This window comes from Ornithorhynchus anatinus, chromosome X3 (assembly GCF_004115215.2).
Source record: "Ornithorhynchus anatinus isolate Pmale09 chromosome X3, mOrnAna1.pri.v4, whole genome shotgun sequence".
Taxonomy (NCBI): domain Eukaryota; kingdom Metazoa; phylum Chordata; class Mammalia; order Monotremata; family Ornithorhynchidae; genus Ornithorhynchus; species Ornithorhynchus anatinus.
In genome coordinates, this window is record NC_041751.1 from 23,396,828 (window position 1) to 23,411,427 (window position 14,600).

General features: G+C 43.2%; 1 protein-coding gene across 1 annotated transcript in view; it reads right to left on the reverse strand.

Annotated features, from left to right (window-relative positions):
- The window catches only part of SHOC1 (shortage in chiasmata 1), a 72,507-nt gene that overhangs the window by 43,643 nt on the left and 14,264 nt on the right, over window positions 1-14,600 (reverse strand). Inside the window, exons 5-9 of the mRNA XM_029054114.2 lie at window positions 13,855-14,000; window positions 10,339-10,483; window positions 6,109-6,208; window positions 4,362-4,497; window positions 152-281 (exon numbers count right to left, since the gene is read on the reverse strand). Coding sequence (XP_028909947.1) covers window positions 152-281; window positions 4,362-4,497; window positions 6,109-6,208; window positions 10,339-10,483; window positions 13,855-14,000 — 657 coding nt within the window. The remainder of the gene's footprint in view (window positions 1-151; window positions 282-4,361; window positions 4,498-6,108; window positions 6,209-10,338; window positions 10,484-13,854; window positions 14,001-14,600) is intronic.

The window sequence follows — 14,600 nt, forward strand, 5'->3', positions numbered from 1 at the left end:
GGACGCAGTCCCCGTCCCACATGGGGCTCACGGCCTTAACCCCCATTTTACAGATGAGGTAACTGAGGCCCAGAGAAGTGAGGTGACTTCCCCAAGGTCACACAGCGGATGCGTGGTGGAGGCAGGTATTATCAATTCTATTTTCACTTACTCAACAGAAACAAGATTTGGGTCCACTTGAAGCTTGGCAGCCCCAGGGTACACTTGAGGCTGTTGGGATGGCATCCGTGGCAGGGTTAAAGGTGTCTTAAACTCTTTGGAACGAACCTGGGCCTGGAAAGCTGAAAGTGGGAAAAAAATGGTTTCCTAAGTAAGTGAAAACTGAATGAAACCTAACTATTTTGGGGAACTGTTTTCATCTGCGAGATTTCGATGTACTGTAAGATGTACTGGGGTGCGAAGGTCTAGCCCTACCTTGTCTGATCTACTTTCCGGGGTATTTGCGCCTTAGCAATCACTTTCAACCAGTTACTTAATGTATCAGGGATACTTAGGTGAACACCGAATTCAGGAATGCCATTTTATCATGGAATTCTAAGCTCAAGTGGAAAGGGAATATAAATGTAAAGCCAAACTCCTCAGAGGCAGTGTCTACGCCACAGAGACATGTCCCCAAACTCATTAGGAGATAGCTAGATTCTACACTGTAAGCCCCGCTGTAAACTGTAAGCTTGTTGTGGGCAGGGAATGTGTCAGTTCCACTGTTCCACTGTACTCTCTCAAGCACTTCGTACAGTGCTCTGCACAGAGTAAGGGCTCAACAAATACTATTGACTATTGGTCATATTTGGAGATTTCTGACCGATGGACAAGAGTCCCAGAGGAGGCTTTTCAGGGACCAAGTTTGGGAACTGGGTCAACTAATCTTTCTACAGGGAGAGGAAAGAGTTTTCACAAGTGGCCGCGGCCTGTGGGGTCAACATCATTTAAAGGGGGAACCTCAAAGCCGAATCTCCACCATCCAGGGGTCATTCCACCTAGTCCCTATGCCCCATAACACCCGGGTAGATAGCAACCAGATCTAACGCAATAGGTTGTGTCCCTAGAATGCAATCACCTCTCACGGGTTGATGGAAACCAGGGCGGGATATCCAGCAATACTGGCTATATCCCTGGGTTGCTTGCCTTGTGGAGTGGCTATAACCTGAGTATTCTTGAATTTTGATTTCTTTGATACAGGAGTTTTCTTTGCCCTGCCCTAAATTCCAGTAGTCAGAATTGCCACCTCAAGTTTTATTCATATTTTCCCAACTGGAAAACAGGAGGTGGTGAAATAGCGGACAGGATGTCAGAAGTTCTGGGATCCATTCACTGGTCATTAATCAACAAATACCAACATTATTATTATTATTTAACCCTCTTTTCCCCCCATTTCCCTCTGCTCCTCCCCCTCTACCTTCCCATCCCCTCAGCACTGTACTCGTCCGCTCAACTGTATATATTTTCATTACCCTATTTATTTTGTTAATGAAATGTACAACACCTTCATTCTATTTAGTTGCCATTGTTTTTACGAGATGTTCTTCCCCTTGACCCTATTTATTGCCATTCCAAGGACTTAATACAGTGCTCTGCACATCGGAAGTACTTAATAAATATGACTGACTCCTGGAAGATTCCTTTCATGCTTTCTTATGCTTCCTTTTTCTTTCTCTTTCTCTCCCCCAGATTTTATATAAATACACTGTCCTATTTTTACAACTGGATGCTACACCTGGGAAAATCCTATTGAGACCATCAGTCTAATTAGTTCTGTGTATTGTTCCTGCATTTCAGTATACACTGAAATAAAAATCTTCCTTCCTGTGAAGTACATACCTGAAACTGTTTTTCTGGCTACAAATATGTCTATCAGTAATGCAAAAATAATGAAGAGGCTCTATTGATGACAGAGCATTATTCAATTTGTTCTTTTGCATTACACTGATGTCCCCTTTCCCCCAAATGTCCTGATTTCATTTCTTTGTGATTGTTTTTTTCCTCTCTATATTTTATTCAGGTAATTCAAGCATTCAAATTACACACTGGCCTCAATAATCAAGATAATTTGCCTGAGATAACCCATGCATATATAAACTCTTCCTTCTAAATGTCAAGATGTCAGCACTTAGTACAGTGCCTGGCACCTGGTAAGAGCCCAAGAAATACCACAGTTAAGATTCCTCAATTTAAAGTCACGCTGTTCTCAAGCTAAGGGACTGGTGTCTGCTTTTTATTTAATTAAAGCATTATGTTTGGCACCACAGGGAAAATATAGCGGAATAAAAACAGAATTCACGGGTATCTGAACATACTTTCTACATCCCTAATGGGAATGCTGTTCCATTCCGCGTGCACCTTTGGGATCTGAGAACACCCGTTTCCATTTATATAACCAATCAATGGTATTTATTGAGCGCTGGGTGCTGAGCACTGTAGTACGCACTTGGGAGAGTACAGTATAACAGAGTTGGTAGACATGGTCCCTGCCCCAGACCAGCTTACAGTCTAGAGGGTGAGACGGGCATTAATATAAATAATTTATAATTTATAGATGAGTACATATCTCCAGTCTCTACCCTTTCCAGGTTATATTTCACGCTGCTGCTCGGGTCACCTTCCTAAATCACAGTTTTACACACATCGCCCCACTCCTCAATCAACTTTAATGGTTCATCTCTGCGTCAAGCAGAAACTCCTGGGTATCGGCACTCTCCCTTTCCTTATTCATTCCCTTATTCAACTGCACTACAGTTCACGCTCTTTGTTCTCCTCAAGCCAATCTACTCCCTTTGCCGTGTTCTTCTCTCTCCCACTGCTGACCGAATAATAACAATAATGGTACTTGTTAAGCACTATGTGCCAAGCACTGCTCTAAGCGCTGGGGTAGACATAAGTTAATCATGTTGGTCACGGTCCTTATCCCACGTGGGGCTCCCGCTCTTAATCCCCAGTTTACAGATGAGGTAACTGAGGCATCGAGAAGTTAAGTGACTTGTCCAAGGTCACACAGCAGACAAGTGGCAGAGCCTGGATACTAGCAGGCCCGTGCTCTATCCGCTAGGCCACACTGCTTCCACTTGCTCAAGCCCTCTTTCCTGTCAAACTCCCTCCCTCTTCATATCTGACAAACCAAGGCTCTTCCCATCTTTCATTCATTCGATTGTATTTAATGTGTGCAGAGCACTGTACTAAGCACTTGGGAAAGTACACTAGAACAATAAACAGTGACACTCCTTGCCCACAACGAGCTCACGGCCATCTTCAAATCCTTTCTGAAATCACATCTCTCCCAGGATTAATTATTAATTTGATTAATCTGATTAATTTGTCTTCTGTAACCACCTCCTCTGAGCCTCTGCACCAACCATACACACTTCCGTCCTCTCGGAGCACCTCAGTACAGCTCCTGTTACTTAAGGACTCTCTCAACTCCCATATATCCACGTTTGCACGCGCTTGGGAGTCAGAGGTCATGGATTCAAATCGCTGCTCTGCCCCTTGTCAGCTGTGTGACTGTGGGCAGGTCACTTAACTTCTCTGTGCCTCAGCTACCTCATCTGTAAAATGGGGATTAAGTGTGAGCCCCACGGGGGACAATCTGATGACCCTGTATCTACCCCAGCGCTTAGAACAGTGCTCTGCACATAGTAAGCACTTAACAAATACCAACATTATTATTACTTATTCCTCCTATCCTTAAATTCTTTTTTGAGTGTCTGCCCCGCTAGCCTGTTGAGATCCCTGAGAGCAGGGCTCATGCATCAGGGAAGCAGCATGGCCTAGCGGAGAGAGCACTGGCATGGGAGTCAGAGGTTGTGGGTTCTAATCCCGGCTCCGGCGTTTGTCAGCTGTGTGACTTCGGGCAAGTCACTTCACTTCTCTGTGTCTGTTACCTCATCTGTAAAATGGGGATTAAGATCGTGAGCCCCACCTGGGACAACCTGATTACCTTGTGTCTCCCCCAGCACTTGGCACATAGTAAGCGCTTGGCACATAGTAAGCACTTAAATACCATCATGATGATTATTTTGTCTACTGACTCTAAAATATTCTCCTAATGGCTTAGTGTAGTACCCTGCACACAGCAGATCCTACGGGGACTTAAAGCAATTAATTCCCCCGCCTTTAAAGGAAAAATGTTGCTGAACAATAGAGGTAACAGTAAACGACATGTCATCCCAGCTTTCTCTGATGCATAAGAAGAATGGAGCTGTCAGGGGGGACAGAAGTACATGCGACACGAAGAGGAATATGAAGCCCACGAAGAAGATGATCTTATAATACAGGCATGCTCGGAGAAAAGTTTTAATATCCGCTAATTATGTGGCACATTTTATTCAATGGTTTTATACATAACATGTCAGAAAATTGATTTTTACCTGTTTCGTTGAACTCTTTATTTCCAACTATACCACCTATTATTTCTGGCTTCTTACATTCTGGGGCTGACAGAACAGCAACTTGCTTCAAATCTGGAGTCTTCACGAATGCTGATGTAGTAGGTAAACTCACCGGCTGAAAAGATAGACATACAAGAGGAATTACTAGGAAACAAATAGATGGCAAAACTTAAAATAATTAATGGTTATGGATTTAAAATCATATTTTTTTTGTATTTGTTAAGTGCTTACTATGTTCTAAGAACTAGGCACTGTTCTAAGTGCTGGGGTAGATACAACTTACTCAGATTGGACATAGAACCCTGTCCCACATAGGGCTCACAGTCTTAATCCCCATTTTCCAGATGAGGTAACCGAGGCACAGAATTGATGTGACTTGCCCACGGTCACACAGCAATTGGCGGAGCCGGGATTAGTTGACTATCTCTCCCTTCTAGACTGTGAGCCCATTCTTGGGTAGGGATTGTCTTGTTGGGAAGGAATTGTCTCTGTTGTGGAATTGTATTTTCCAAGCGCTTAGTACAGTGCTCTGCACACAGTAAGCGCTCAATAAATACGATTGAATGAATGAACCCAGGTCCTTCTGACATGCTGCTGCTTCGCTAAGCCAGGAAAATTTGTAAAATTTTCATTTAGACCTAAGTGAAGAATATTTTTTAAAGAAAAAGCGAGACATCACGGATCCCAAAGAAATGGTCAGGAAGCCAGTACTGAGCCAAATATGTCTGTGGACAGACATAGCATCAAAATCCAGTTTATCATTTGTTCTGAAAACAATTAGCCTTTAGTGCCTGTGATGAAGGCAACCTCAGCTGTTTTCCTTCCTGAACTACCTCTTTACAGAGATGACTTCCATATCCTCCAGAAACACAGCTTCACTCTTCTGGGGGGGAAAGTCCAGAACTGTCTAGAGTGGATGGCTTCCAGCCCGTTACTGGCACCCCTGAGCCATTTCCACTTGGGACCCTGCTTGCTGGAGCAATACAAATGTGCAGAGACCCAACTAGATGATCCTTTCTTTCCTTCCTTCCCTCTTCCCCAGCATATAAACTCAGTGACTCCCTCTCACAGTGGGGTGACACCAGGATAGGACTGGATTTAGTGATAGGGAAATTAAGCACATATTTGCACACACGTAGGACGGATTTTTTCACATTTTTTGTACATAAAGGGCCTGTGCATAAAAATGATCCATGGAATGTGAGTCCTGAAATCGAGCTTCTTGTTGCAGCTCTGTCTGATGAGCTGGATGACTTAAAGCAAGTCATTTAAACCTTTCTGGGCTACAGTTTTCATAACTATATTTTCTGGGGAATGATCCTCGCTCCACCTATTTCATTAGAACATTGGGATGATTGCTTCACTATTACCCGTGAAACACTCTGAAATCCTTTTGAAAAAAGGCAACGTAGAATAATGTCAAGGCATTTCTACGAAGAGCGCTGGATTTTTCAACTGCAAGTATATTGTGTTCAAAGATGAAGTCTTAAATCTCTTCTGCACACGTGCTTTACATGTTTTCAGACCAATCGCTAATTGTGGAGAAGACAGGCACTAAAATAAATTACAGGTAGGGGGAAGTAACAGGTTTTAAAGATGTGTGCAGAAGTGCTACCAGGGGAAGGAGGGAGCACCAATGTCTTCCAATACCAGCCACATATTACTTTTACGATAGCATCATTAGGTAATAATCACTAGAATGACAAAAGAAAGACTTTCAGAATACCTCATCTTGTTGTGGTTGTTCATAAACTCTCTCTCTAAATGTGTCTGATTCCATTTTGTTCTCACAGACTTCCGGAATGCTTGGAAAAATCAAAGCCTCCCTTGGAAAAAAAACAAACACGCAACCCATCATTATTTTAAACACAGCAGATGATGATTCTGAGGGAAACCCAGTATTGCTCCAATACTGCATTGCTTTAAAACAAGGACAATCCTAGATTTCATTCATTCATTCATTCTTTCGTATTTACCTCAGTGCGCAGAACACTGTACTAAGCGCTTGGAAAGTACATTTCAGCAAGAAAGAGAGACAGTCCCTGCCCACACCACACTCACAGTCTTGAAGATTTACAATGAACCTCCTGTAAACCAAGACTTGGAACGGAAAAGTAATTTTTATCCCTCCTTTTGCTTTCTCTTACACCCTTAAGTGTGTCACAACTCTCCTATTTCTTTAAGTTAGTCCCATTGGCCTCAGAGATAAACACAGGCGCCTGCTCTCTAGAGTGTTGTCTACAATTATTACTCTCATATGCCTTCGACATCTTTCTCTTTACATGACCTCTATCTTATAGTGTTGGAATTATGATGGTCCAAAAAGTATACTGGAGATTCGTCGCGGTTACAATTTTTGTTTTTTTGACCCGACTCTCCTAATATGTGATTGTAAGAGTTCACTGGGGAGTAGACGACTTGCATCAGCTGTCCGATCTCACGCAGCCCAATTATTCTTCTTCACATATCAGCATCATCGTCAAGGCAGTCGGTCTGGCAAGTAACAGCAGGCTACAGTGAATCTATCTAGTAGTTCCTAGACATTTTCTTTCTTTTCACTGGTTTCAATCCCAATCAACCGATGGGAATTATTGAATGCTTTCTGTGTGCAGAGCACTGTACCAAGCACTGTCCTCTGGAGAGGACAATATAATAGAGTTGTTAGATGCGACCTTGGCCCAGGTATATCCATGCTCACTCCTGACCTTGGGCAGACTGGGATGGTTGGAATCAAAATCTACACCTGCAAACATCTGTTCAGAGGAAAGAAGACCCCTTCAGAATACAATGTATGCAGGATCCCTCTCACTAAACTTTTCACCAGAAAGTTTGTTTCTCTCAGTGCTTCAAGATCAGCTTCCATATTTGGCTTCTCTTGCGGGCTGCCGGTAAATACCGCACTGCTTATCATGCGATATCCTGTTATTTTCTTTCAGTATTGGTAGGTCTGTGTCCCAGGTTTAAGGCCCACCAGTCATGGTCCTCTTTGGGCCACAAGGAATTATTAGGGACCCCTTTTCTAGTTCTCTCTCATTTGGAGTGAGCATTGCATTCTGACAGATCAGCCGCCCCGAGGGCTACTGAATGGTGCTGTTGCCTCTTCAGCAACAACTGAACAATATTCTGGAACGTCTGTTTGCTAAGCTCTTTCGTTCAGATTCTGCCACTGTCTCTGGAGTTATTTTTCCAGTAGTGGCGATACGACAGACTGTGCTGTTCGTAGCATCGCACTGATTCTGCTCTGAACAAGCCAATGTCTGCAAGACATCTAGTTGACGTTCAGGGTGCAAAACAATCAGTATTGAGCACTGGTCGCTTGGCCAACGTACCAAAAAGAAGTAAAAGATAGGATCTATGACCTTAGGATCATGACTTTAATGGAAGAGACAGACAAACGTTGATGAATATACCATAGTAAAGAGAAAGAGAATAGATACAAATAAGATGCGAGTGAATGAACAACAAATAAATACAAAAGTGCTGCTGTGGGTGACATGACAGAATGGAAGGCAAGAGTAAGAGAGTGGCTGGAATGGTAAAAACCACTGCCATACTTTTCCCCCCTAAAATCAATATACAGTAGTATCACTTTCAGATCTATAGCCAAAGATGTCGGTAAAATTCATTTCATCTTTAAAAATTCCAGAAGTTTGCCACGTTTTTAGAACCTTAAACCCCCAATTAGACAAACAAAATCAAATGCAGCAGATGTTAAGTATATCAGGCAATAGATCTGTACTTCTGCTGGTTCTTTCCCTTTCACATCAAAAATATGTAACGAATTAATCAACTAGAGTGAGAGCGGGATTGAATCTCTCTTCCCTCATCAAAATCCCAAATGCTGTAAAGGCAGACCCTGACTTACAACGGGGTTATGTTCCTGAAAATGGGGTGGGGTCGCCCGTCATAACCGATGGATGAGTCTCAATCCAGTTACCATGGCTTTGGGACCCAGATTCTGCATGAAAGAATCGATTCTAGTACCGGTGATCTGTGCAAGAGTTGTGCTCCTCCTCTCTTCAAATCTCAAACCGATGCAACAAATAAATGGTGATGAAACTGAGTGGGCCTCCAATATTTGGCTTTTGTTAAACAAGTTGCTACTAGGGGATTTTCTCCATGAAAGCACTGCCCTGTGCAGGGATAATCCTGAGGTAAAAGCCCCATTCCCTCAGCCTCTGTATTTGACACACCCATCCAAAGAGGGCAGTTCGCTACTCTCCGGGTGATGGATTGCTGTGGATCCTTTTTGGACACTTCTACGGCTGAACTAAAGAAGAGCATCTCCAAACTATTTTACTCAAATTCTGCTTTGATTTCCAGACTAATAAAACCACCCCTTTTCAACACAAAAGTGATGAAACCGACGATAGTTTTACACATTAAATCTAGTAGAGTTTTCAGGGGTAATCTTGAGCCCCACATACCCCATACATTTCAGGTTCAAAACTGGATGGAGTTGAAGTATGAATTTTAAAGAAAGGATCCTTGGCTTGATCCTGAGAGGACAACTGTGTCTGGTGTCTGGAAAAAGAATGTACGGCCCCCTCTTTAGTTCACAGGGGTTGAAGGGGCTTTGAAACTTTGAAATGTTTTCCTGGAGGAAATCACTTCTTTGCTTAAGGGGGCTACAACCTTCTTCCTCCTTCCTCCAAGGAAGGGCACTGGGGGCAGAGTGTGTGTGTGGATGTAAAGTGTCAATTTTAATGCAAGGATCAGATGATTTTGCATGCATGGAATCTTAGAGTTTTGAGTTCTTATCTGTTCGTGTTGCTCTTCCCTGTTCTCCATCCTCTATAACCCCACCAAAATGTCAGTGTCTGGTATTCATATGCCCAGACTGTCAGAAGCCACAGGGTGTTACTGCTTCCAGGTGAGAGACTGGGAGGATAATTTGGATTGTGTTGCTTGAGGAACTGGGCTGAATAGCTGGGGGGCCCTATTAAGACTCAATAAGCTAAACAGATCTCTGGTGTGGGTTAGGGTGTGTCCTTCGAGGACCCGAAGCACCCAAACGACATCACAAGATTCTGGATAGGGGCTATGATAAGTTGGTTAGCTCAAACCCCCGGACAACTAGAAGTTTCGAGAAACCTCTAGAATCTACAAACAGCTTACTCCTTAGGAGCTCTCCAAAAGGAAAAGCCATTTTAAACAACACATCAAACATGATGATATTAGCTGGATCACAGCCAATTGTAGGGGAGGGACGGGTCAAGGAGGCAAGAGCTAGAAAAGTGAATTATAAAGGGTTTTAGAGAGGAAGTAGGGTCAAATCCTACTCTGTTCCTGTAAGGAAAAGAAGTTAGCAATAGGTTTTCACCGAGACTGTGGCTAGCATGATGAACTGCCAAGGACCTGCGGAGGAGGTCGCCACAGGGGACCTGCTAAGGGATGTAGAGCAATATTTTGTAGGCGGGAAACTGCAGGGTTTAGGTGTAAGACCAGGAATAGTGTGCATTTTTTCTTGGAACTCATTTAAGATTTCTTTGTACAATGACTGCTGCTGTTGAAACTTCCATACTAAATAAACCGTGACTATCAGTTTATAACCAAAAAGAGTGCTTGAGTAGTCTCCGTGTGGCAAACCACAGTAATTAGAAGAGACTCGCTATTAGGGTATTTGGTATATCCTCCCATTCCTTAGGAACCAGCCCATGGGAACAGGATCTGTTAGTTAATTCCCAAACGCTTCCCATCTGACGGTGGTTGCCTACCTGGGCATTCTGGGGTGCACTAGTGTTTGAAGCCCTGAGGGTGTCCCCAAGGCCTTAAGAAACCACTCACAGATGGGACCCCAGTGAAAAGTGCCTGGCACCTCACAGGACCTCAAGCTAGTTAATCAGAGGAACCACTAGACCAGTAGACACGGTCCTTCCAGCCGAAGGCAGTGACCACCTCGCAAGGGTTCCACACAGAAGAGACACTTAAACAACTAATTACAGTATCTGAATACCTGAAACACTTTTGTTGGGTTTCTGCGATGGGAGTCATCATCACGTATCCCTTGATTTGGCTCAAGAAGATTTTCATAAATGGTAGCCACTTTTGATACCCTTCCATGTTACCCCTAATAATCAATTCCTTGTCAATGAATACACCTGAAATGAAATGGGGATTGCAATTAGCCAATTACAGGTATCAAAAAGGAATTAAACAGATCTATCGAGTTATTGAAATCATGAAAGATTGTTCAAATCAACTTTAGGAATGCTAGATTTTATTTTGTACATTTGGCAAAGAAGTCTTCCTTTTCCTTTTGTATATTTGTATGTGTCCTAAAGGAATGATATTTTCAGTAGCACCAAACCCCATGATTTGCATGAACAGCCGGAGGAAGGAGAGGAAAAGGAGGGAAAGGAATTTAAGACCCAGAGGAGGGTAAGGCAGGGGGCCTCTGCAGTCCTCTACTTTGTGAATTTAGCCCCACCTCAACAGGTATTCTGCACCGGGTTGAACCTCATTATCTGCAGAGATTTGAAATTGGTTTTGGCATGTGCAGGGGATGTGACACAATTGTTGAAGAGCAATTAGGACAAGCACCTACTTCAGTGCTCTGCATCCAGTAAGGGCTCGGGAAATACTGGTATTTGTTAAGCTCTATGTGCCAAGCACTGTTCTAAGTGCCAGAGTAGATGCAAGGTCAACAGGTTGTCCCATGTGGGGCTCACAGTTTTAATCCCCACTTTACAGATGAGGTAACTGAGGCACAGAGAAGTTAAGTGGCTTGCCCAAGGTCACAGAGCAGACAAGTGGCAGAGCTGGGATAAGAACCCATGTCCTCCGACTCCCAAGTCCGTGCTCTTTCCACTAAGTCACGCTGCTGATTGATTAATTAAGTAGGAAATGGGGCCCTGCTTTGAAGCATGAGAAAGGTAGGAGTGGATTTCAGGAGCTAGATTGAATCAGAAGTGCCATATGATAAATCCGGGATGGGCTGCCACCTGGAGAAAGGTTAATGATAAAATAAGCACAAGGGGGCTGGTCAAGATTTTAGGACTCAGGTTTGGCAGGCGGGATGACTCAAGTGAGACCTGAGGAAGGAATCTGGTAGAAGGTAAAGAGCAGCCAAACCTTTGGGAGATGTGAACATTGGCAATGGACGTCAGAGTCTGGCTGAACTAACAATTTGTAATCCTGATGCTTTGAATATGTGAGTTACATCTACCCGGTAGCTGGAATGTTCATGGTACGACTGTATGCTTAGTATGACTGTTAAAGATCTTCTTCTCCACCTTATGTGGCCAAAGGACTGAAATTATGAGAAGAGAAATCTCATGTTTAACGGTGGAGTGATTGGAGGTTGAGGAGAGTAAACCCTGACATTTTAGTTTGAATTTTACGCCTTTTGATGATTAGCTTTCACTGTGTAAGGCAATGAAAGAAAGGGCGTGGGGGTTGAGTTTTAAATCATGCTTCTTGAACTGGGCAAGTGTTAGATTTGGGGGAGGAGATGGTCACCAGTTTCAGTTTGGAAAGAACAGTTTCAGTGGAGAGGAAGGGGGCAGAAGCCAGATTACAGGGAGTCGAGGAGGGAGTTGGAGGAAGCATTTGGGACAGAAATAATAATAGTGGTATTTGTTATGTGCTTACTATGTGCTTAGCCCTGCACTAAGCTGAACAGGGCACTGTCCTAAGGAATGGTAGGAGGGAAAGAGGTCAGTAACTGGATGATGCAATGGGGTTGAGAGAGTGGTTGTTGGTTTTTTTTGTGGTAGGAGACCCATGGACAGATTTGAAAGCAGAGGGGAAGTAGCCTCAGAGAGTGAGCAGTTGAAGATGGTCAGGAAGGGGAAGAGGAGTGATCAGAAGTGTTTTTTATAAGCTCCTTGAGGGCAGGGATCCTGTCTACTTGCTCTGTTATATTCTCCCAAACACAGTACAGTGCTCTGCACAGACTAAGCAGGAATGATGAAGGCGTTGGAGAAGAGGGAGCCTAGAAGGCCATGGATGAGACGTCGGATCAGGAGATGGGGAATGATATCCAGGGCAAAGTGGAATATCAGGAGAGGACGCTACTGCAATCAGTCGTATTTATCGAGTGCTCGCTGTGTGCAGAGCACCGTACTAAACACTTGGGAGAGTACAATATAATACTGCAAGCAGCAGTGTGGTCTAGAAGTCATAATGACCTGGGTTTTAATCCCAGCTCCACCACTTATGAGCTGTGTGACCTTGGGCAAGTTACTTAACTTCTCTGTGCATGTTACCTCCTCTGTAGAATGGGGATTAATACTGTGAGCCCCATGTGGGACATGGACTGTGTCCAACTGATTAGCTTGCATCTATCCCAGTGCTTAGTACAGTGCCTGGCACATAGTAAGTGCTTAACGACTACCATTAAAGAAAAAGTACCACACAAGGAGATGTTAGAGAATCAGGGCCAGCGTCTGCAATGGGAAGGGGGGCCGGAGGAAGATGCAAAAGAGATTTTTGAGGCACTTGAATGGGGAACAGACAGACAACAGTTGGTCAATGATGCATGGAAAGTTGAGAGTAGGATAAAGCATGAAGGTGAGATACAGCAATAAAATACGCCCAAGAGCAGAATGTAAAGGGAGATAAATCAAGAACACCTGTTATCAGAATGTCAGTTGGCAAAGGATTTTTATTGCCGCAGGGGGAAGGAACTAGAAGATCCCAAGATGGGGAACCTGCAGCAGAGGATTACAATTTGTTGTGGGGGAGATGGAATGAGGGGGTTTTCAGGGGAAAGAACAGAAGTTAATGTGAGATCACCGAAAGAGCAATGCTATCTAGGAGGGTGGGAGGAGGGAATAGTATGGAATTTTAGAAGTTTTCTATTTTAAACATTTTATTAGATGCTGGTTTAAAAGGGTGACTTTAGCATTTCTACCTCTGAAGGGTGTTACGATGTCATACTCAAACTACACGATGGATTTGTAATTTCTGAACAGAAAGTTTTTGTTGTTGTTTTTTTTTAAATCTTAAACTGTCCTGGGCAAATTTCAGAGTTTATAGAGATACTGTCAGACAAGGAAACATTTGGAAGCATTGTGTCAGCTGCCAATATCCGAAGCCCAAACAAGAGGATAATGATGTCAGAATTGTTGCCCGATGCAGGATAGCATTTTTGGACATTCTCAGGCCCCAGCACTGACCTGCTGTCGCCTTATGGAGCTTTGCAGATATTCTCAGAATGCAGCTGGGCAGCAGCTGCCAACTGGGTAAAGAACAGCAATCTCATGGCCAATATACTCTACCGTTTGGCCTCAAACCAACTGCATTCGGCCCACCCGTAAGAATGATGACACGAACAACTTGTGCAAATCTGTCCTTTGATGGAAAATGGGGCTGCAAATGCTTATGACATTGAGAAATCTGTGGAGCCTTATCTATTTCTTCAAAATTACATTAATTTGGCTGTGTGTGGACACTGCTGTTGTCAGAAGCGAAAATCGGGGAAAAAAATTCACATTTGGATACCCAAGAAATACTTCAAATGCATTACCTGGATATGGTATTGAGTGGACTCTTGGGCGTTCTCTCCTGATAGTCTGCTCAGGTAAATACATCCCTTGACTGACAGTCAAAAGATTGGAACTTGGAATGATTTTCTTCTCTTCTTTACCAACCTCACGAGCTGAATCTGATTTTCTAAAAAGTTAGGAAGTTAATTTGTAAAGAGATATTCTAGATTAATGAACTCCAGGTGATAAACAGGTGCTGTACAATATCTAAACTGCTAGATATTCCCCAAATGCTCGTGGGTGCTGTTACTAAAACATCCCTTCTGGTGTTGTTAAGGATGGGGAATGAAGCACTATATGTCTATAAATCAGATACACTTGTTTTACTGATAACCCAAAAAACTTTATTTGACTTTGTTTATTATTGCCTTTCACGCTGGCAAGTTGGGCAGCCGTGCCCCCTTTTTTGATTTTTGACTGCTGAGGAGATAATGGGGAGAGTACAATACAAAAGAATTGGCAGACATGTTCCCTACCCACAATGAGCTTACTCTCAGGGCTGACCTGGATTTGTCTTTTAAGCCAACTCTGGCTTCTACCTATAAAGTCGGGGGTGGGGGGGAGTTAATGATATTTTTTTAAGTGCTTACTATGTGCCAGGTGCTGGGGTAGATAAATGTTATTCCTTAAGTATTAAGTGCTACTATTAAGTATTAAGGATGGGGAACGAATCACTATAAATCTATAAATCAGAGTAATAATAATAAGTCTATAAATCAGATGTCAT